The 22,425-nt window shown below is 43.2% G+C and overlaps 1 protein-coding gene and 1 long non-coding RNA gene across 2 annotated transcripts in view; one reads left to right on the forward strand and one right to left on the reverse strand.

Moving 5' to 3' along the window:
* Positions 1-22,425, reverse strand: part of LOC126948015 (uncharacterized) — a 340,440-nt gene that overhangs the window by 89,974 nt on the left and 228,041 nt on the right. The window lies entirely within an intron of this gene.
* FBXO45 (F-box protein 45) lies at positions 70-21,695 on the forward strand. Its single transcript, XM_050779209.1, has 3 exons — positions 70-381; positions 10,871-11,227; positions 18,545-21,695. The coding sequence occupies exons 1-3, from the start codon at positions 70-72 to the stop codon at positions 18,728-18,730; spliced, it is 855 nt and encodes a 284-aa protein (XP_050635166.1). The 3' UTR covers positions 18,731-21,695.

Consider the following 22,425-nt stretch of genomic DNA (forward strand, 5'->3'; position numbering starts at 1 on the left):
TGGCCTTCCGAGCAGAGACGGCGGGAAGCGGCGGCGGCGGCGGCGGCCCTCGGGCCGGCTGGTGAGGCGATGGCGGCGCCGGCCCCGGGGGCTGGGGCAGCCTCGGGCGGCGCTGGCTGTAGCGGCGGCGGCGCGGGCGCGGGCGCGGGCTCTGGGGCCGCGGGGGCCGGGGGCCGGCTGCCCAGCCGGGTGCTGGAGTTGGTGTTCTCTTACCTGGAGCTGTCCGAGCTGCGGAGCTGCGCCCTGGTGTGCAAGCACTGGTACCGCTGCCTGCACGGCGATGAGAACAGCGAGGTGTGGCGGAGCCTGTGCGCCCGCAGCCTGGCAGAAGAGGCTCTGCGCACGGACATCCTCTGCAACCTGCCCAGCTACAAGGCCAAGGTGAGAGAGCCCCGGGCCACACCGCTGCCCCCAGTCCCGCTCCCCGGCGTCGTTCCCGGTGTTTCTATCCAAGCTTCTGAGTCAGACGCCTCGCCTCACCAGCCCGCCTTTCCACGGCTCCAGTCAGTACCTTCCTCACCTCCCCCCAACATAAAGATTCTCTTTTCTTTGGATGGAAGTTCTGCTCCTTAACCCACCCCACTTCCGTGATCCACTTTTCAAACAACTAGGTAGTTTGCATCACTCATTCAACTTTTGACAGCTTTCCCCGTTAAAGACAGACCACCACTCTTGTACCTTTTAATGCCCTCATCCTAATTTTCCCCCGGCCTCCAAATAGACTTCATTATGTTAAATAATCCCCCCTACCTTAACAGGGGCTTAGTTTCTAAGTTTCTAGTTTGCTTTTACTCCACGTTTATCTCATCTTTTCCAAACTCTGATTTTTAACCTTTTTTTTTTTTCATTATTTTCCCCCAAGTTCTCTTTAGTTCCCTCCACTATATTTGAGGCTCACAAGTGGGTGTAGTCCTAGTCATCCTGCTCACTTAAAGATACAGGCCTTTATAGAACATCCTTGGGCACCACTTAACATACCGCTTTGTCCTACTGTTGTTAGCTGTTTCCTTGCTAACTTTTTTTTTTTTTTTTTTTTTTTTTTTGAGACGGAGTCTCGCTGTGTCGCCCAGGCTGGAGTGCAGTGGCCGGATCTCAGCTCACTGCAAGCTCTGCCTCCCGGGTTTTTTTTTACGCCATTCTCCTGCCTCAGCCTCCCGAGTAGCCGGGACTACAGGCGCCCGCCACCTCGCCCGGCTAGTTTTTTGTATTTTTTAGTAGAGACGGGGTTTCACCGTGTTAGCCAGGATGGTCTCGAACTCCTGACCTCGTGATCCACCCGTCTCGGCCTCCCAAAGTGCTGGGATTACAGGCTTGAGCCACCGCGCCCGGCCCCCTTGCTAACTTTTTAATAGTTCCACATGGATGGCGTGTCTCTCTTCTTCTGTTTGTCATCTAAGGTGCTGATTACAGTTTCTCTGCGTCCTTTTTTTTTCTCCTAGATTCTTGTACGTATTCCGCCCGCCTTCATATACAAAATAAAAATGTCAAGAACAGGTTGTGGTAGGGCTGAAAGGATTCTCAGGCCATATAAACAAAGGGTCTTGGCCTTGGGTTCAGCTTAATGGTTAACAGCTGTTCAGTATAGCAGTCAACCAAGATCATATATAAGAGAAGATAAAGTCTGATTGCAATGTAGTAAATATAATAAATGCATTAGTAACTAAAAGGATAACATCCTTTTGTTTTTTGTTTTTTGTTTTTTTTTTTTTGAGACGGAGTGTAATGGCATGATCTCGGCTCACTGCAACCTCTGCCTCCCGGGTTCAAGCGATTCTCCTGCCTCAGCCTCCCGAGTAGCTGGGGTTACAGGCATGTGCCACCACACCGGGCTAATTTTGTATTTTTAGTAGAGATGGGGTTTCTCCATGTTGGTTACGCTGGCCTCGAACTCTCGACCTCAGGTGATCCGTCGGCCTCGGTCTCCGAAAGTGCTGGGATTACAGGCGTGAGCCACCACGCGATAACATCCCTTTTTTATACTAGCTTGCCAACAGGGGTCGGAGTAAGAAGTAAAAAATTTTTTTTCATGTGAAGCATGTCAAATTTATACTTCTATAGTAAAACTGGTTTTAGTTATAGAAGACAGGGAACATTGCCATTAAATATGTCAACTATCAAGTTGTTTCTCTTTTCTTTTTTTTTGGGGACGGAGTCTCACTCTGTCGCCCAGGCTGGAGCGCAGTGGCCAGATCTTGGCTTACTGCAAGCGCCGCCTCCCGGGTTCAGGCCATTCTCCTGCCTCTGCCACCCGAGCAGCTGGGACTACAGGCGCCCGCCACCACGCCCGGCTAATTTTTTGTATTTTTGGTAGAGACGGGGTTTCGCCATGCTAGCCAGGATGGTCTCGATCTCCTGACCTCGTGATCCACCTGCCTCAGCCTCCCAAAGTGCTGGGATTACAGGCGTGAGCCACCGCGCCTGGCCTCAAGTTGTTTTTCTATTAAGCAAAATAACAATAATTTACTAGGACTATTTGTGCATGGTGGCTATTCAGTGGATACTGGTTGTAATTTATATAGGTGAGTGCAGATTATTGGAATTCTGTCCTACTTTTATAAATGTGTAGGTTTCATAAATTTTATTTAGTTTTTATTTTTCCATAAAGCTTATTGTTTTTACTTATTTTAAACTAGGAGTTTTTGTTGTTGTTTTTGAGACAGGGTCTCACTCTGTCTCCTAGGCTGGAGTGCAGTGGCGCAATCATAGCTCACTGCAGCCTCAACCTCCTGAGCTCAAGTGATCTCCTTAGCTTAGCCTCCCAAGTAGCTGGAACTACAGGCATGTGCCACCACACTGGCTCCTTTTTTATTTTTCACAGACACGGGGTCTCACCTTGTTGCCTGGCTGGTCTCAAACTCCTGGGCTCAAGCGATCTTCCCACCTCAGCCTTCCAAAGTGCTGGGGTTACAGGCGTGTGCCACTGCACCCAGCCTAAACTAGGAGTTGTTGTTTTGGTAATTGACTTGTAATAGAAATGTTCACATGATTCAAGAATCATATTATAATATGTAATAGATAATGTGTCGTGTGAGTCAAGCTTCAATAGAAGCAAAATAATATCAAGCAAAATGTTTTCCTTTCATCCTTGTCCCCCCTGCTACCCAGTTCCTCTCCAGGTATGCAACCTGTGTTACGATTTGTATCCTTCCAGAGATATTTTAGGTTTCTGAGGTTTTTAATACTTTGCCTTTCTGCTATGTGCATTATAGATGTTGTAGACTTATACCAGTCACTGTTCATTCACACATTGTAGGACTTTTCTTGAATATTTTCAGGATAAAAGATTAATTCAAAAGGAGTCAAATAGTCTAGCAGGAAAGTCTTTCAATCTAGTAGAGGAGAAAAAAATGTATGGAAAGAACTGTTAATGTGTGGTAAAAACTGCTCCTTACTGTTACAGACATAAAAAGGTATACTGGAAGTTCAGTGAAAGGAGACATTTACAAATTGAGTGGAGGATTGGAGAAGATTTGAGGTTGAGGTTATATTTGAGCTGAATTTTAAAGATGAGAAGGAGTTGAATATTTTAGGAAGAGGAAGTAGTCTGAACAGAAGCAGTACAACAGGAAAGTAAAAGGTTTGTACAACATATATTTTTATTTTAAAAAATGAGTGCCAGGCACTATGCTCAGTTTTGCAGAAGCAATGGCAGATGAAAGAAACACGGACTCTTATGGATGGCTTGCCTTATGGAGCTTACAGTCTAGTAGGGGAAATGGGATATTAATCAAATAATCACACAGATGTAAAACTGCATCTGGTATGGTGGTATGAAGGAAGGATACCTAGTGCTCTGATTGTCAGTAGTGGAGGATTTAACCTAGGTAGAGAGGTGAGGGAAGGCTTTCTCAGAGGAAGTGATCCATGTACTGAGATCTGAAGGATGATAAGTAGGCCAAGGGGAGAGAGAACGGCCTTCCAGGAGGGAACCTTATGAATGTGAGGGATGGAAACTACGTCAATGTGGCTGGAGCACAGAGCAAAGGTGATGCTGGAGGCCGAGACGGGCGGATCACGAGGTCAGGAGATCGAGACCACCCTGGCTAACACGGTGAAACCCCGTCGCTACTAAAAAATACAAAAAAAAAAAAAAAACCTAGCCGGGCGAGGTGGCGGGCGCCTGTAGTCCCGGCTACTCGGGAGGCTGAGGCAGGAGAATGGCATGAACCCGGGAGGCAGAGCTTGCAGTGAGCTGAGATCGCGCCACTGCACTCCAGCCTGGGCGTCAGAGCGAGACTCCGTCTCAAAAAAAAAAAAAAAAAAAAGATGGAAGAAGTGAACTGGGGCCAAAGTATAGGGAAGCCATTTTGAGTTTTAAGCAAGAAGGATTTGAGGTGTGGGGATTGGTAGTATGATTATTTTGCTTTTTTTTTTTTTTTGAGACGGGGTCTCACTGTGTCGCCCAGGCTGCAGTGAGTGGCGCGATCTCGGCTCACTGCAAGCTCCGCCTCCTGGGTTTACGCCATTCTCCTGCCTCAGCCTCCAAGTAGCTGGGACTACAGGCGCCGCCACACGCCCGGCTAATTTTTGTATTTTTAGTAGAGACGGGGTGTCACCGTGTTAGCCAGGAGGGTCTCGATCTCCTGACCTCGTGATCTGCCCGCCTCGGCCTCCCAAAGTGCTGGGATTATAGGCGTGAGCCCACGCGCCCGGCCTTATTTTGCATTTTAAGAGATTACTTCTGACTTTAGTATGGAGAACAGGTTGGAATATGGTAGGTCAATTAGGAAGTAGGTAGTAGAGGAGATGGAAATGGACAGATTTAGGAAGTAAAAATCTACAGAACTTGGCAATAGATTTGAAATAGGGATGAAGAAGAGGGAAGTGGTAAGGATGAATCCTAGAATTTGGCTCACATAATGTAGAGATCATTTGATCTAGATTTTTTTTTTTTTTGAGATGAGGTCTTGCTCTGTTGCCCTGGCTGGATGCAGTGGAATGATCATAGCTCACTGCATGCAGCCTTGAACTCCTGGGCTCAAGCAATCCTCCCACTTCAGCCTCCTGTGTAGCTGGGACTGCAGGCATGTGTCACCACGCCCAGCTAATTTTTAATTTTTTTTATTTTTATTTTTTTTTTGAGACGGAGTCTCGCTCTGTCGTCCAGGCTGGAGTGCAGCGGCCGGATCTCAGCTCACCGCAAGCTCTGCCTCCCGGGTTCACGCCATTCTCCTGCCTCAGCCTCCCGAGTAGCTGGGACTACAGGCGCCCGCCACCTCGCCCGGCTAGTTTTTTTTTTTTTTTTTTTTTTTTTTAGTAGCGACGGGGTTTCACCGTGTTAGCCAGGATGGTCTCGATCTCCTGACCTCGTGATCCACCCGTCTCGGCCTCCCAAAGTGCTGGGATTACAGGCTTGAGCCACCGCGTCCGGCCCTTTAATTTTTATTTGTAGAGATGTGGTCTCACAATGTTGCCCAGGCTGGTGGGCTAAGTTTTGAAGAAATGGCAATGAGTTCAGTTTTGGGAGAGCAGCATTTACAGTATTTTTGAGAGAGATTTCAAATAGGCAGCTGTTGGAGGTTGGAGCTTAGAGGAGAGATCTGCGCTAAATAAATAGTACAGTTAGATTGAATGAAAGGGAGTAGAGGGAAATATTATAAAGCTATGTTATGGGACTAGATATATCATGGAGGGCCTTGAAATATAGCCTTCAGTCTGTAGTTTGGGTTTTGTACTGGACAGCTGTAAACCATAGAAGTTTGAACAGCAGAGTGACAAAGGCTGTACTTTAAAAGAACTAGGCCTTAGATGAGCTGGAGAGGGCAGGGGTTAGTGCCTACACCAGAGATACTGCAGACCGGAACAGGTACCTAGAGGAGAGAAGGGGATGGCTGGAGAGCTGTTGTAGAAAACAGTATACATAGGTGGACAGCTGACTAGGTGAATGGGATGAGGAAGATGGAGGCGTCAAATGGATTTTCCCAGGAGCCTGGATAACAGAGAAGGACAGGAAAAGATTTAGGACAGCATAAAACAGGAAAGTGGAGTTTGTTAGTCTGTTTAGTTTTTTTTTTTTTTTTTTAAGTTCCTGTTTTACATATTCCCCCGTAGCATTATTTCAGTCATATTTGGCATCTGATGAGAATTATCTAAAGTTCAGACTTACATTTTAAGCTAGGTCTTCATGCTGCTTTTGCCATAACAAAATCCAGGTTGTGCATGGGACTGTGAGGCTATGGATTGTTTTTAATTTATTAATTTGGTCTTTATTTTCCCTTTTTTTTTTTTTTTGTTAAGACGGAGTCTCGCTCTGTCACCCAGGCTGGAGTGCAGTGGCGCAATTTCAGCTCACTGCAACCTCTACCTCCTGGGTTCAAGCGATTCTCCTGCCTCAGCCTCCCAAGTAGCTGGGACTACAGGCACCTGCCACTACGTCCAGCTGATTTTGGTATTTTTAGTAGAGACGGGGTTTCACCATGTTGGCCAGGACAGTCTCGATCTCTCTTTTTTTTTTTTTTTTTTTTTTTTTTTTTTTGAGACAGAGTCTCGCTCTGCCGCCCAGGCTGGAGTGCAGTGGTCGGATCTCAGCTCACTGCAAGCTCCGCCTCCCGGGTTCACACCATTCTCCTGCCTCAGCCTCCCGAGTAGCTGGGACTACAGGCGCCTGCCACCTCGCCCGGCTAGTTTTTTGTATTTTTTTTTTTAGTACAAACGGGGTTTCACCGTGTTAGCCAGAATGGTCTCGATCTCCTGACCTCGTGATCCGCCCGCCTCGGCCTCCCAAAGTGCTGGGATTACAGGTGTGAGCCACCATGCCTGGCCTGTTTTCCCATTTCGTATGAAGTTTCCAGTATCTGTTTCTAAAAAACAAAGACAATGTAATCACAGTATGCTTATCACATCTAAATATAAATTTACATTAATTCCTTAATATCAAAAATTCAGTGTTCAAATTGCCAGTTGTCTCATAAATGTTAAATGTTGCATTTTAGGCTGGGCACGGTGGCTCAAGCCTGTAATCCCAGCACTTTGGGAGGCCGAGACGGGCGGATCATGAGGTCAGGAGATGGAGACCATCCTGGCGAACACGGTGAAACCCCGTCTCTACTAAAAAATACAAAAACCTAGCCGGGCAAGGTGGCGGGCGCCTGTAGTCCCAGCTACTTGGGAGACTGAGGCAGGAGAATGGCGTAAACCTGGGAGGCTGAGCTTGCAGTGAGCTGAGATCCTGCCACTGCACTCCAGCCTGGGCGACAGAGCGAGACTCCGTTTCAAAAAAAAAAAAAAGTTGCATTTTAAACTTATGTTTTATATAATCAAGATCTATATAAGGGTCCCATGGCAAAGGTTGGTATGTCTCTTAAGGCTGTTTTAGTCTACATATTCACTCACCATCTCCCCAACCTCCCATCTTATTTGTTGAGGAAACCAGGTTGTTTACTCTCAGCTCGATTTTGCTGATTTCATTATCATGGTGTTGCTTGACATGTTCTACTGTCCTCTGTTTCCCATAGAGGTCTGATCAATTTAGATTAGATTAGATTTTTTTGCAAGTTATTTTTTACTAGAATTAGTGGTTAAAGATGTGTTAGAAAATAAGAGCTACTAAATTGTGACGCAGTACAGAAAGTGGTGGGTAAGCACTCAGCAGAGGGAGAAACAAAGGGAATTGGGTGGCCCTGGTTAAGAATAGCTTAGTAGGCCAGGCTCCGTGGCTCATGCCTGTAATCCCAGCACTTTGGGAGGCCAAGGTGGGTGAATCACGAGGCCAGGAGATCGAGACTATCCTGGCTGACACAGGGAAACCCCATCTCTACTAAAAATAGGAAAAATTAACCGGGCGTGGTGGTGGGCACCTGTAGTCCCAGCTACTCTGGAGGCTGAGGCAGGAGAATGGTGTGAACCCGGGAGGCGGAGTTTGCAGTGAGCCGAGATCGTGCCACTGCACTCCAGCCTGGGCGACAAAGCGAGAGACTCCGTCTCAAAAAAAAAAAAGTAGCTTAATAGAGAGGGGGTCTTAGAGAATGTGTGGGAGAAGAAAACACTTATAATACTGTAAGCGAGAACATCATCATCAAGGTAGAAAGGGAAATAGGAAGAATCAGATTTGGAGGGCTTTGAAAGCCAGACAGAAGAATTTGCAGTTGGTAATGGTACCAAGTATGGAACTACCAAAGGTTATAGAACTGGGATGAGATGTAGTAAAGGTGCTGTTTTAGAAAGACAGGTCTGGAAATAATTCAGATAGAGAGTTGAGAACCGAGTTTGGAGAATTTGGTGATGGTGGATGGTTACCAAAAAAGGAAGTGATACAGGATCAGTCCAGGGAAATAGGAAGATGTCATAGAAGTTCGAGGAAGAGAGGGCTGGGTGTGGCGACTCACGCCTGTAATCCCAGCACTTGGGGAGGCTGAGGCAGGCGGTTTACCTGAGGCCAGGAGTTTGAGACCACCCTGGCCAACATGGTGAAACCCTGTCTCTACTAAAAATTCAAAAATTAGCCAGGTGTGGTGGTCCACGTCTGTAATCCCATTTACTTGGGGGAGGCTGAGACAGGAGAATCGCTTGAACCCAGGAGGCAGAGGTTGCAGTGAGCTGAGATTGAGCCACTGCACTCCAGACTAGGTGACAGAGCGAGACTCTGTCTCAAAAAAAAAAAAAAAGTTTGAGGAAGAGGCTGTCAATAGTGTCAGTGTGCAATTGGAATTTATGAGAATTGGGGAATAGGCATAGGGAAATACTAATTATTTTATGGTGAATTATTGATATTACTCTCTTGAGTTATTTAGATAGTATTTGCTATTTTGGGGACATGTTCCTTCCCCCATTTAATCTCCTTTATCTCCTTTTCTTTCTTTTTTTTTTTTTTTTTTTTTTGAGACAGGGTCTTGCTCTGTCACCCAGGCTGGAGTGCAGTGGTGCGATTTCAGCTCACTGCATCCTCTGCCTCCTGGGCTCAAGCATTGCTTCTGCCTCAGCCTCCCAAGTAGCTGGGATTACAAGCGTGCACCACCATGCCCAGCTAATTTTTTGTATTTTTACTGGAGTTGGAGTTTCGCCGCGTTGCCCAGGCTGGTCTTGAACTCCAAGTTCAAGCGATCTGCCCACCTTGCCTTCCCAAAGTGCTGGGATTGCAGGGGTGAGCCACCGCGCCCAGCCCCTTCACTGAATCTTATGTTTTGGTCTTATAAGTGCCTTAAAGTATTTTATAATATGAGCAGATAGGAAAAACATTGGGAATGCTTCAGTTTTGTAGCCTCCTTATGAATGCAGGGGATATTGGAAACAGTCCTTTTTAAAATCTGTGCCCTGCAGTACAGCGAAACAGTAGAGTGCCAGCGAGTGGCAAATGAACAGGTGGTGAGGGAGCTGGATACTTGGCCTCTCTTTGGGCCTCTCGCACTCACCCGCGTTGAGATCCTTGAGAAGGACTAGGTGGCCTTTAAGGGTCTTCCTGAATGCTGAGCTTCTGTGACTCTGGAGTTGATTTCTCAGGTTCACCAAAGCATAGGTCCCAGCCTTCCACTGCTTTTGGGTAGTTTGGCTAAAGTAAAGAAGGGATTTTTAAAAAACAAACAAACCAGGCAGGCGTAGTGACTCGAACCCGTAACCCCAGCTACTTGGGAGGCTGAGATGGGAGATCACTCGAGCCCAGGAGTTCAAGGCTGCAGTGTGCTACGATTGTACCACTGCACTCCCAGTCTGGGTGACAGCGACCTTGTCTAAAAAAAATTTAAAGGCCGGGCGCGGTGGCTCAAGCCTGTAATCCCAGCACTTTGGGAGGCCGAGACGGGCGGATCACGAGGTCAGGAGATCGAGACCATCCTGGCTAACATGGTGAAACCCCGTCTCTACTAAAAAATACAAAAAACTAGCCGGGCGAGGTGGCGGGCGCCTGTAGTCCCAGCTACTCGGGAGGCTGAGGCAGGAGAATGGCGTGAACCCGGGAGGCGGAGCTTGCAGTGAGCCGAGATCGCGCCACTGCACTCCAGCCTGGGTGACAGAGCCAGACTCCGTCTAAAAAAAAAAAAAAAAAAATTAAAATACACAAACTAAAAGTTTAAAATTGTTCATGAGAAATTGTTATTGTTTGTATGAAAGCTATTTTCATACCCTCTTTATTTTGGAAGTGTAAACTTTTGTTTTTGCTGAAGAGTCAACTAAGTTGTCTTATTGATAGCTTCTCTTTATAAATTCTAGTTACTTGAATCTAGATGCTATCTAGGGGATTATTTGATTTGGTAAAATGAGATTGGTGATTTTTTTTTTATTGTGTAAGTCATACCTGGCAAGCAGGCTGAGGATCTAAAGTAGTTTGTGTTTACTAAAATTTTTCATAAACTTTAGAGTTGCTATGATTAAAGTTTCTATTTTATGTAAAATATAATTATTTTTGATGACAGCATTGCCCATATGAAAACTATGTCTCAACTTTTTGATATAAAAATATCAAATATAAACAGAAGTAGAGAAAATAGTTTGATGAACTTTCTTATACGTATCACCAAGCTTTGCCAATGATTAATTTATGGCCAGTCTAGTTTCATATTTATATTGCACACTTTCCCACTCTATCTCTGGATATTTCAAAGCAATTCCCCCAGATATCATTATTTTATCCATAAACATTTCAGTATTATCTCTAAGATAAAAGGATTTTTTTTTTTTTTTTTTGGTATCTTTTGATGTTTTAAGAAGTCTGTTTGAGGAAATACTACAATTTAAAATTTTGGTCAGTGATGAAACATTTGGCAGTTACTTTTAATGTTATTTATTCTGTTAGTATCCCATCCTGAAACTTTAGCCATTATTTGGAAATACTTGTGTTTTTTAAAATATATAAGTTCATTATTTAAAAACATACATCCTGAAGTTTTTAATATTTAAGAAAAATAACGTTATTTATTTGGTCTATTTTTCATCTTTTTAGATACGTGCTTTTCAACATGCCTTCAGCACTAATGACTGCTCCAGGAATGTCTACATTAAGAAGAATGGCTTTACTTTACATCGAAACCCCATTGCTCAGAGCACTGATGGTGCAAGGACCAAGATTGGTTTCAGTGAGGGCCGCCATGCATGGGAGGTGTGGTGGGAGGGCCCTCTGGGCACTGTGGCAGTGATTGGAATTGCCACGAAACGGGCCCCCATGCAGTGCCAAGGTTATGTGGCATTGCTGGGCAGTGATGACCAGAGCTGGGGCTGGAATCTGGTGGACAATAATCTACTACATAATGGAGAAGTCAATGGCAGTTTTCCACAGTGCAACAATGCACCAAAATATCAGGTGAGAAACGGGTTTTTCTCAAGTATTGGCCTTTGTCAAATCATGCTTTAATTTGTTTTAAATTTACAAATTTTCGTATAGCAGTTTTGTTTGTCTTTTTGGTAATTTTTATTATTTTTTATTTTTTCAAATACCAAGACTTCAAGTTTTTTTTTTAAATGTTAGGAGGTTATAGTTAATTTTGTTGGGTGTTATATTTTGATTTTGGCTATGCAGGAAAATATTCTTTTTTTTTTTTTTTTTTTTTTTAAGAATCTCGCTCTGTCACCCAGGCTGCAGTGCAGTGGTGTGACCTCAGCTCACTGCAACCTCCGCCTCCCAGGTTCAAGCAATTCTCTGCCTCAGCCTCCCGAGTAGTTGAGATTACAGGCACCTGCCACCATGCCCAGCTAATTTTTGTATTTTTCATAGAGACGGGGTTTAACCATCTTGGCCAGGCTGGTCTTGAACTCCTGAGCTCGTGATTCACCCGCCTTGGCCTCCCAAAGTGCTGGAATTACAGGCGTGAGCCACCACGCCCGGCCTCAAGGAGATTTTTTGACGGTTTTTAAATAAATATGTAAATGATCTTTCTCAATATGTGTTTCCTAATACAAGTTTAAGCAGCCTATCTTTGCTCCAGATCAGGGGTTGGCAAACCTTTTGGTAAGGGCCAGGCAGTAATATTTTCAGCTTTGCAGTCCGTATGGTCTCTGTCACAACTTTTTTTTTTTTTATGTCATTTTCAAGGTAAGGATCTGTCACAACTTGCAACTCTATAGTACAAAAGCAGTCATCGATAATACGTAAACGAATGAACGTGGCCGTATTCCACAGACCTTGTTTGTGGGCTGCGGGACAGATTGGGTCCAGGGGCCGTAGTTTGCCAGTTCATGCTCTGTATCAAGCTTGTCCACCCCACAGCCTGCAGGTAGCCACGATGGCTTTGATTGCCACCCAATGCAAATTCATAAACTTTCTTAAAACATTGTGAGAATTTTTTGCAATTTTTTGTTTTTAAAGGTGATTGCTGTCTTTAGTGTTAGTATATTTTATGTGTGATCCAAAACAATTCTTCCGTTGTGGTCCAGGGAAGCCAAAAGATTGAATACCCCTGCTCTAGATGGTCATCTTTCCTATATCATGGCACTTCCACATCTTTTTCTAGGCTCCTTACCCCAGTAAGTACATCTCTGTGGATGCACATGCACCATACCCTCCGTCTGCGGATTCAGAGCCCCTGGAGGCATCAGTGATTTCTTTTTTTTTTTTTTTTTTTTTTTTTTTTTTTTTGAGACGGAGTCTTGCTCTGTCACCCAGGCTGGAGTGCAGTGGCCGGATCTCAGCTCACTGCAAGCTCCGCCTCCCGGGTTTACGCCGTTCTCCTGCCTCAGCCTCCCGAGTAGCTGGGACTACAGGCGCCCGCCACCTCGCCCGGCTAGTTTTTTTGTATTTTTTAGTAGAGACGGGGTTTCACCGTGTTAGCCGGGATCGTCTCTCGATCTCCTGACCTCGTGATCCGCCCGTCTCGGCCTCCCAAAGTGCTGGGATTACAGGCTTGAGCCACCGCGCCCGGCCGGCATCAGTGATTTCTGTAGAGACAGGCAGATTCAGGCAAACTGCTGTATTTTTTATTCTTTTCATCTTAGGCTTAAGGCATACTCATTTGACTCAAGTTAAAATTATAGTCCTATTTGTAAAAGCCATATTTATTACTCTAGACTCAGCAGGGTGTAATATATAATAATCTGATAAGAAATTGGAAGTCTTTAAAGAACTATAGGCTGCATATTTCAGAGCCACATGTGGCGTGAAAGTTCCAGCCTCGGTAATGACCTCAAGTCAGGCATACTAAACCAAAGAACCAAATCTACATCCCATTTCCTGAGGTATAAAAGCTGGAAGGATTTTTTTTCATAGAATGTTTCCTCACTATCCTTTTAGGCTCTGCAGATACTATAAGGAGAAGGGTGTGTAGACTTTATCACTAAAAAGAAAGTCCTATCACTTACCCTTGTGATGATTTTGTAAGTGAAAGCCCTTACTTAAGTCTATGTTTTTCAGAGAACATGCTCTATGGTTTCAGTCCTTTTAAATTTATTGAGATTTGTTTTATTCTAATATGTGGTCTTTCTTGATGAGTGTCCCATGTGTGCTTGAAAAAATGTATATTCTTTTGTTGAATGGAATATTTTGTAAATGAGAATTAGGTGAAGTCGATTGATAATATTTAAGTCTTATATAGTGTTACTGATTTTTTTTACCCCTTCTATCATTACTGAAAGGAGTATTGAAATCTCCATCTATGCTTACTAATTTGTCACTTTCCTCTTTTAGTTCTGTCAGTGTTTGCTTCATGTATTTTGGAGCTCTGTTACTACTGGTGCATATACATTTCTAATTGTTATATCTCCCTGCCTGATTTATTCTTTTATTATGAAATGACCTCCTTTGACTCTAGTAATCCTCTGTCAGTCTGTCTTTGTATTTAAAGTGGAGCTCCTACACAGCATATTGTTGGATCTTGATTTTTATCTAACCCAGTCTGTCTCTTGACTTTTTTTTTTGAGATGCAGTTTCACTCTTGTTGCCCAGGCTGGAGTGCAATGGCATGATCTCGGCTCACCGCAACCTCCGCCTCCCGGGTCCCGGTTCAAGCAGTTCTCCTGCCTCAGCCTCCTGGGTAGCTGGGATTACAGGCATGCGCCACCTCACCCAGCTAATTTTTGTATTTTTAGTAGAGACAGGGTTTCACCATGTTGGCCAGACTGGTCTCGAACTTCTGACCTCGTGATCCGCCCACCTCAGCCTCCCAAAGTCATGGGATTACAAGCGTGAACCACCATGCCCAGTGAGACGGGGTTTCTCCATGTTGGTCAGGCTGGTCTCGAACTCCCAACCTCAAGTGATCCACCTGCCTCGACCTCCCAAAGTGCTGGGATTACAGGCGTGAGCCACCTCACCCAGCTTCGGTCTCTGACTTTTAAGTGTTTAGTTCATTTACCTTTGTTTGTTTGTTTGTTTTTTGAGACGGAGTCTCGCTCTGTTGCCCAGGCTGGAGTGCAGTGGCGCGATCTCGGCTCACTGCAAGCTCCGCCTCCTGGGTTTACGCCATTCTCCTGCCTCAGCCTCCTGAGTAGCTGGGACTACAGGCGCCCGCCACCGCCCCCGGCTAATTTTTTTGTATTTTTAGTAGAGACGGGGTTTCACCGTGGTCTCGATCTCCTGACCTTGTGATCCGCCCGCCTCGGCCTCCCAAAGTGCTGGGATTACAGGCGTGAGCCACCGCGCCCGGCCTAGTTCATTTACCTTTAATGTAAGTGTTGGACTGCTTGATGTTGTCCTTATCTCTGCCTCTGAAGCTGTGTGTTTTTTTTTTTTTCCCCCAACCTTGTTTCTCTCTAATCTTTGCATTAGATAATTTCTTTTCTTTCCTTTCTTTTTTTTTTTTTTTTTTTTTTTTTTTGAGATACGGTCTTGCCCTGACGCCCCGGCTGGAGTGGTGCAGTGGTGCGATGATCTTGGCTCACTGAAACCAGCCTCCCAGGCTCAAGCGATCCTCCCACTTCAGCCTCCAGAGTAGCTGGGACTACAGTTGCTCCCCACCAATGCCCGGCTAATATTTGTATTTTTTGTAGAGACAGGGTTTTGCCATTTTGCCCAGGCTGGTCTCAAACTCTTGAGCTCAAGCAGCTGCCTGCCTCAGCCACCCAAAGTGCTGAGATTACAGGTGTGAACCACAGTGCTTGACCTAAATTAGATAATTTGTGTTGTTCTGTATTCAAGGTTATAAATTTTTTTCTTTTGCCATCTCACCTCTGCTATTGAGCTGGGCTAGTAAATTTTGCTTATTGTACACTTCAGCTTTAGAATTTTTTTTTTTTCTTTTTCTTTTTTTTTTTTTTTGAGACAGAGTCTCGCTCTGGTGCCAGACTGGAGTGCAGTGGCGCAATCTGGGCTCACTGCAACCGCCGACTCCCGGGTTCAAGCGATTCTTCTGCCTCAGCCACCTGAGTAGCTGGGACTACAGGCACGTGCCACCATGCCCAGCTAATTTTTGTATTTTTAGTAGAGACGGGATTTCACCATGTTGGCCAGGATGGTCTCGATCTCTTGACCTCGTGATCCGCCCGCCTTGGCCTCCCAAAGTGAAAGTGCTGGGATTACAGGTGTGAGCCACTGCACCCGGCCTGGTTCTTTTTTTTTTTTTGAGACGGAGTCTCGGTCTGTCGCCCAGGCTGGAGTGCAGTGGCGCAATCTCGGCTCACTGCAAGCTCCGCCTCCCGGGTTCACGCCATTCTCCTGCCTCAGCCTCCCGAGTAGCTGGGACTACAGGCGCCCGCCGCCTCGCCTGGCTAGTATTTTTGTATTTTTAGTAGAGACGGGGTTTCATTGTGTTAGCCAGGATGGTCCCTGGTTCTTTTTTAGAGCAAATTGCCTTTTCTCTATTGAGATTCCTTGTTTGTTTATATTATATTTTTTAAAAATTATTTGGACATATTTATAATAGCTGCTTTGAAGTCTTTGCCAAATCGAACACTTAGGCCCACTTGGGTTCAGCTTCTATTGATTGCTCTTTTTTCCCCTAAATATGAATCACACTTTCCTGTTTCTTTTCGTATCTAGTAATTTTTTCATTGAAACCTAGATGTGTAGATAATACGTAGTAGTAACTCCTGAATGTTTTGCTTCTGGAAACTGCTTTATTCTGAAAAGTATCGGTTTTCTTGTTTTAGTAGGCAGTTAACTTGCCTCTGCTCAAACTATAAACTCTCTGTCTTGTGGTGTACGGCAGCTAACGTCTGCTCAGTGTTTTCAGCTTTGCTGCTTTCTCAGTCCTGGGGGTTGACCCTGCGCCTTTGTAATGTAGTGGTCATTCAGGGATTGGGGCAGTTAATTCTCAGATTTTGGGGTTCATCCTTTCTGTGGTTCTGTTGCTTCTGGAGTTCCTCCTCTAAGTGTCCAGTTGCTCTGCTGTCTCCCAAGTTTTACCCCCTGACACCTAAAGATGGTAAGGCTTCTGCTTTCTCCACCCTGTGCTTTGTGCATGCCGTATGCTCAAAGGTGAAGCAAATTTGCAGATTTCACCAGGAGTAATTGTTACTTAGTTTCAACTTCTGTAAAATAGGGATAAAAATTCCTAGGATTGGTGTGAGGATTAAATGGGATAATACAAATAAGACACAAAACAAATACCCAACAGAATTAGCTTTTCATTTCTACTTTGTTGTTAATATTTTGTTGGTATGAGTGGTGGTGGTGGTGATGATGATTTGGAGGTTCTTAGATCTATAAAATGGGTTAATCTGTGAGGTGGGCAAAGGGAGGAAAAAAGCAGATGTTGGCAGTTACTGTTAACAGGAAACACAGTGAAGGAAAGTAAATGACAATAGCAGGGGTTATCATAATCAGGAAGAATTAAATTTTGATTGCAAACATTAGGACTTTCTCTTTCCAATTTTGTAGATGCAACATCCTTTTATAAATGCAGACCATAAAGATGAAACATCCTTTTTTTTTTTTTTGCTTACTTTTCCAAATGAGAAAAATCTGGATATATTCTGCTTCCAGTTTCGTTTAATAATCAGTGCTGCGGTTTTTTATAACAGGTGTTTCAGAGTTGTGAACCACAAATTGACTATTTAATAAGCCTATTCTATATTCTGTGTTAGAATTTGTAGCCAGATTGGATTATTCATGATTCCACATTATATGTGGAACTGCTCTGTAAACTTTAAAAGCTGTGTCAGGCCGGGCATGGTGGCTCATGCCTGTAATCCCAGCACTTTGGGAGGCTGAGGCGGGCGGATCATGAGGTCAGGAGATCGAGACCACTCTGGCTAATGCAGTGAAACCCTGTCTCTACTAAAAATAGAAAAAATCAGCTGGGTGAGGTAGCAGGCACCTGTAGTCCCAGCTACTCGGGAGGCTGAGGCAGGAGAATGGCGTGAACCCGGGAGGTGGAGCTTGCAGTGAGCTGAGATCACGCCACTGCACTCTAGCCTGGGAGGCAGTGAGACTCTGTCTCAAAATAAAAAAAATAAAATAAAATAAAAGCTATGTGTCTTACTATGGTGATTCTTAAAATTGTGGTGAAATATACATATTTATTATTTTAATTATTTGTAAGTATACAATTCAGTGGCATTAAATACATTCACATGTTGTGTAACCATCACCTCTATCTATACCCAAAACTTTTTCCTCACCCCATCGTAATCTCTACTATGTTCATTCCCTGTTTCCTTCATTCCCCACCCCTGGTAAACTCTATTCTACAACTATATGTATTTGACGATTCTAGATACTTTATGTAAATGGAATCATACCATTTAGCCTTTTGTGTCTGGCTCATTTCACTTAGCATAATCTTTTCAGGGTCTATGTTGTAGCATATATCAAAATTTAATTTCTGTTTATGGCTGAATAATTGCATTGTATGGCTGGGCACGGTGGCTCACGTCTGTAATCCCAGCACTTTGGGAGGCTGAGGTGGGCAGATCACGAGGTCAGGAGATCGAGACCATCCTGGCTAACACGGTGAAACCCCATCTCTACTAAAAATACAAAAAATTAGCCAGGCGTGGTGGCGGACACCTGTAGTCCCAGCTACTGGGGAGGCTGAGGCAGGAGAATGGCGTGAACCCGGGAGGCGGAGCTTGCAGTGAGCCAAGATCACGCCACTGCACCCCAGCCTGGGTGACAGAGCAAGACTCGTCTCAAAAAAAAAATTTCATTGTATGTATGGTATAGTAATTTGAGAAGCTGATTTAGATTGTTCTTTTTGGTGAAATATGTCAAGTTATAGATTTTAGTGTTAACCTTAAGAAAAACCTTTAAACAAAGAGTGAATAAAATCAATCTAGAGAGTGTTCAGGTGGAACATTTAAATTGTTAGTAATTAAATGTAGATTCCATGTGAGTCTTAGAAACAAAACTATCAAAGTAAGCATTTGTGATTTGTTACCCAGGCTGGAGTGTAGTGGGCAGTGGTGTGATACTGGCTTTGCGCCACCATACCCAGCTAATTTTTGTATTTTTAGTAGATATGGGTTTTCACCGTGTTTTCCAGGCTGGTCTTGAACTCCTGGGCTCAAGCAATCTGCCCGCCTCAGCTTCCCAAAGTGCTAGGATTACAAGCATGAGCCACCATACCTGACCAGATATATGTCCTTTTTTTGTAGATGATTCTCCCTGACTAGAAAGCTTCCCTTGTGATTTTTCTAGACAGCTTTCAGGATAATATTCTTAATATTTTCAAATTCTTGATTTGTGTCTTGTGTCTTCTAGCTATGCCCTTGGCAGATTTTCTTCTAACCTTTTGATGTCTATTTGCAGATAGGAGAAAGAATTCGAGTCATCTTGGACATGGAAGATAAGACTTTAGCTTTTGAACGTGGATATGAGTTCCTGGGGGTTGCCTTTAGAGGACTTCCAAAGGTCTGCTTATACCCAGCAGTTTCTGCTGTATATGGCAACACAGAAGTGACTTTGGTTTACCTTGGAAAACCTCTGGACGGATGACAGTGGCTTTCTTGTGATGACAGAGTGGAGGAGAGATCTGCTTATGGGAAGTAGAACCGTGAAGTGACTGTCATACTGCATGTCCAAGAAACATCCTGAAAACACATGAAGTTGTAAACTGGAGAAGCAACTCTACAGCAGAGATTATCTTCATGTTTCCTCTTCCCACTGGGCCAGAAAAATCCTCAGGGTTGCAGTTGGTTGAGTGGGCAGTTGACATATGCATGTTGCAACCGATGTTGTCTCCAAGTTAGCAATGTGTTATTTCCAACTTGAAAGGTGAGATTGTAGAGATGCTGTCAAAGGGATAAGATAAGGAAATAGCAAGATTTTTAAGTAGTGTGTTTGTGAAGACTGATCCCATTTTACAACTGCCTGTTCTTTCTCCAGTCCCTTTTTTTCTGGCCAGCTTGACTATTAGAAAAGTATGAAACTGGTTGGGTTTTATTTAATATTTTTAATATATTGAGAAGCATGGTCTGCCTGGACTGCACTTCTCTAAAAGTGAGATATAAAATTGTGCAGCTATTTTAAAAGTTGTATATACAATATGTGTGTAAAAAAAAAACTGTAAAAAAAACAAAAAGGACAAACAGGTTGCTTTGTTCTAGTTCTAATTTCTTAAAAACCACTACATGGTTACAAAATTGGAATAACATTTGGGGACAGCTAGGTTAACTACAAAGAAGAGGATTTTAAGAGGAGATGTGTTGTATTGACTCATTTTGTATTATTTTTGGCTTCCAGTTCCCATAGCTGTTAGAGTCTGGTTTGTTTTTGTTTTTACTATCAAAATTATAGTAAAGATCTCTCAATCTCCTGGCTAAAGATTGAGGGAAGGCAAATCTATTTCTAATTATACATATATCAGTAAGGATGATCTCAACATAATAGTAATGTGTATCTTTTGGTATCCAGTTTTATTTCTGGCCTTCTAAGAAAGTGTCTCATAACACAGAACATTGCCATTTGCTCTTGTTGGCCACAAATATTAGTCCTAGAGCCTAGGAAAAAAAGAATTGATTAATGGTCCTTTTATTTTGTAGCCTTATAAATGCTGTAGATATTATCAAAAAAATTAATTTCATATTGTTTACATCATGCAACTAATCTAAGCCTCAAACTCGTTATTGGGGCTATAAAGAAAATGTTTACTTACCCACCTGAAACAGGTTAAGAATATTCTTAATCTCATTATAGATAATTGCCCCCATGGGACTTGAAATATGACACCTTGTGCTGAAAACTTCAGATTGGCAATATTTGAAGGTTTCACTGTAGAAGAGTTTAACATTAACTCCTATTTTGACTTACAAATCTTATTTCTCATCACTAAAATGCTTTTGAATTAATAATCCAACCCACATGAGCTGAGAGTTTTTCTTTTGTTGGAAAAGAAACAGACATCTTTCTGTATGAAAGTATAAATTGTATGGTTTTAGATACATAGGAATTGGCAAAGGCAAGCAAAATCTTTGTACTTCTGAGTTCTTGCTGTATGTGTATTTTGTTTTGAATCTAATTAGGGACACTAGGCAGCTGGCCGGGATTCTTGGGTTGCCCTTGGGAGTTAAGATTCTCAGTACTCCTATGAAGCAAGGGATTTCAGCCATAGGACAAAGATTTATTGTTGCCACCAGAAAAGTTTACAAGTATTTATTGTGTATTTGATACATTGCTTGAAAAGATGAAATCTGTTAAAGATTCTTTTTGATGTGCAGGTTAAGAAGAAACCTCCTTGTATTGAGTGGAATTATATGTTAAACGTATTAGAGAATATAGATGGTATAGAAATTTATTTTTCTTGGTGTAGAATAACACAATTCAGCAAAGTTTAAAATTTGATTAAACGAGAAGTGGTTCAGGATGAAGATGGACTTGTTAGAAAATGATCAAGTCCTTTAAGTACTTGTTTCTTTTTCAGGTTGTGATGTGGCCATTCCAAGAGCTTTTGTTGAGAGTTTGGTTTATAATTGTCTCTTTTGTCTTGTTAGTAAACATTCATTTGCAACAGTTTTGAAGGTGCTGAGTGGAAACCCGAAACACATGGTTATTGCATATTGGACCTAGAATGAAATAATTGCCTCAATATTTAACAACAAGCCATTCTTGTCTCAAAGGTTTAAATTCCAGAATATCCCATTTGCAAATCATATGCAATTGAGGTTAATAGCATGAGCATCTGGATAATGAAGAGCCTTCATTTACGTAAATTTGTCACTAAAAACCAGTAGTAGCTCTACAAAATATTAAACTGCTACAATGTTCAAGGAAATGGAATATCTTTGTCATTGGTGCTGAGAAGAGCATTTAGGTAGAAGACAGTTATGCCTGAAGATTGAGTATAAATCATTCCAACCAGTGGTTCTCAACGTTGGCTGTATGCACTTTGCAGTCACTTTGGAGTGTTTGAAGACGTATCGATGCTTTGGGTTCCATATGCCAAGATTCTGATGTTGGTCTGGAATATGAGCTGGTCATAAGGATTTTTATAACTTTCTGGTCATTTCAATATGCTGCCAAGGTTGAGAACCATTGTTCTAAAATTCACCTTGAGTTTTCTCATCTGCAAAATAGAAAAAAAAAAAATCCTTGCTCCCTCCCTTCACTACCTCACAAGGATATTGAGGGTAAAGGAGAAAATAATGGGAAGGGGCTTGTGCTGTGGATGGAAAGTGCTACTAAAAGTCAAAGGAGCGTTCTATTTCAATCCATAGTATGATCAGGGAGGGTGTGACTGACCGCACTGTGTTGACTTGGGAAACGGGGAGCACTGTCTTTGGCTCGTGAACGAAGCATGCAGACGTGGAAGCAGACGTCACCATTATTCCTACTACGGTCTTCTGTCATACTTGAGACAGGCTGTTTTAATTACCTGGTTTTACATAGGAAAGAAGAAATATTAAGGCTTAAAGTTTGTAATGGTCAATGGCTCATAATTCATTAAATCTTTTCATACAAGGAATTTGTGGTTAATGTCATTTCATAGTTGCCATTATTTTTTCATTATTTGACTTGAATGTTAAGCCATTTATTTCATCTCCCTCATTCACATAAAGTGTAGATACGGATTCGATAAGACACCTAAAGAAAGTAAGATTCACCCAGTTAATATTTGAAATCATTGTTCAGTGATTAGGCATTTTCTGCCTTTTAGAATGAATTGACTGGAGAAAGAGTTTCAAAAATAGCAGATCTCTAAACCATAAAAAACTATTGTATAATGAACTTTTGTTTGTTTTTGGAAACAGGGTCTCACTCTGTTGCCTAGGCTGGTCTTGAACTCCTGGGCTCAAGCAATCTTCCTGCCTCAGCCTCCCAAGTAGCTGGGATTACAGGTGTATGCCACCATGCCCAGCTTTAACTTTTAAGTCCCCAAACTATGTAGATTGTCATATTAATATTATTATTATTTTTTTGTTGTTGTTATTTTGAAGAAGCGAGTAGTTTGAAGAGATAGAAGGGGAGTGGTGTGTGTGTTTCTTTTTTGGAGACAGAGTCACTCAGGCTGGAGTGCACGACCTTGGCTCACTGCAACCTCTGCCTCCCGGGTTCCAGCGATTCTCCTGCCTCAGCCTCCTGAGTAGCTGGGATTACAGGCGCCTGGCACCACGCCTGGCTAATTTTTGTATTTTTAGTAGAGACGGGGTTTCACCATGTTGGCCAGGCTGGTCTCGAACTCCTGACCTTGTGAT

Source organism: Macaca thibetana, chromosome 2 (assembly GCF_024542745.1).
Source record: "Macaca thibetana thibetana isolate TM-01 chromosome 2, ASM2454274v1, whole genome shotgun sequence".
NCBI classification, from domain to species: domain Eukaryota; kingdom Metazoa; phylum Chordata; class Mammalia; order Primates; family Cercopithecidae; genus Macaca; species Macaca thibetana.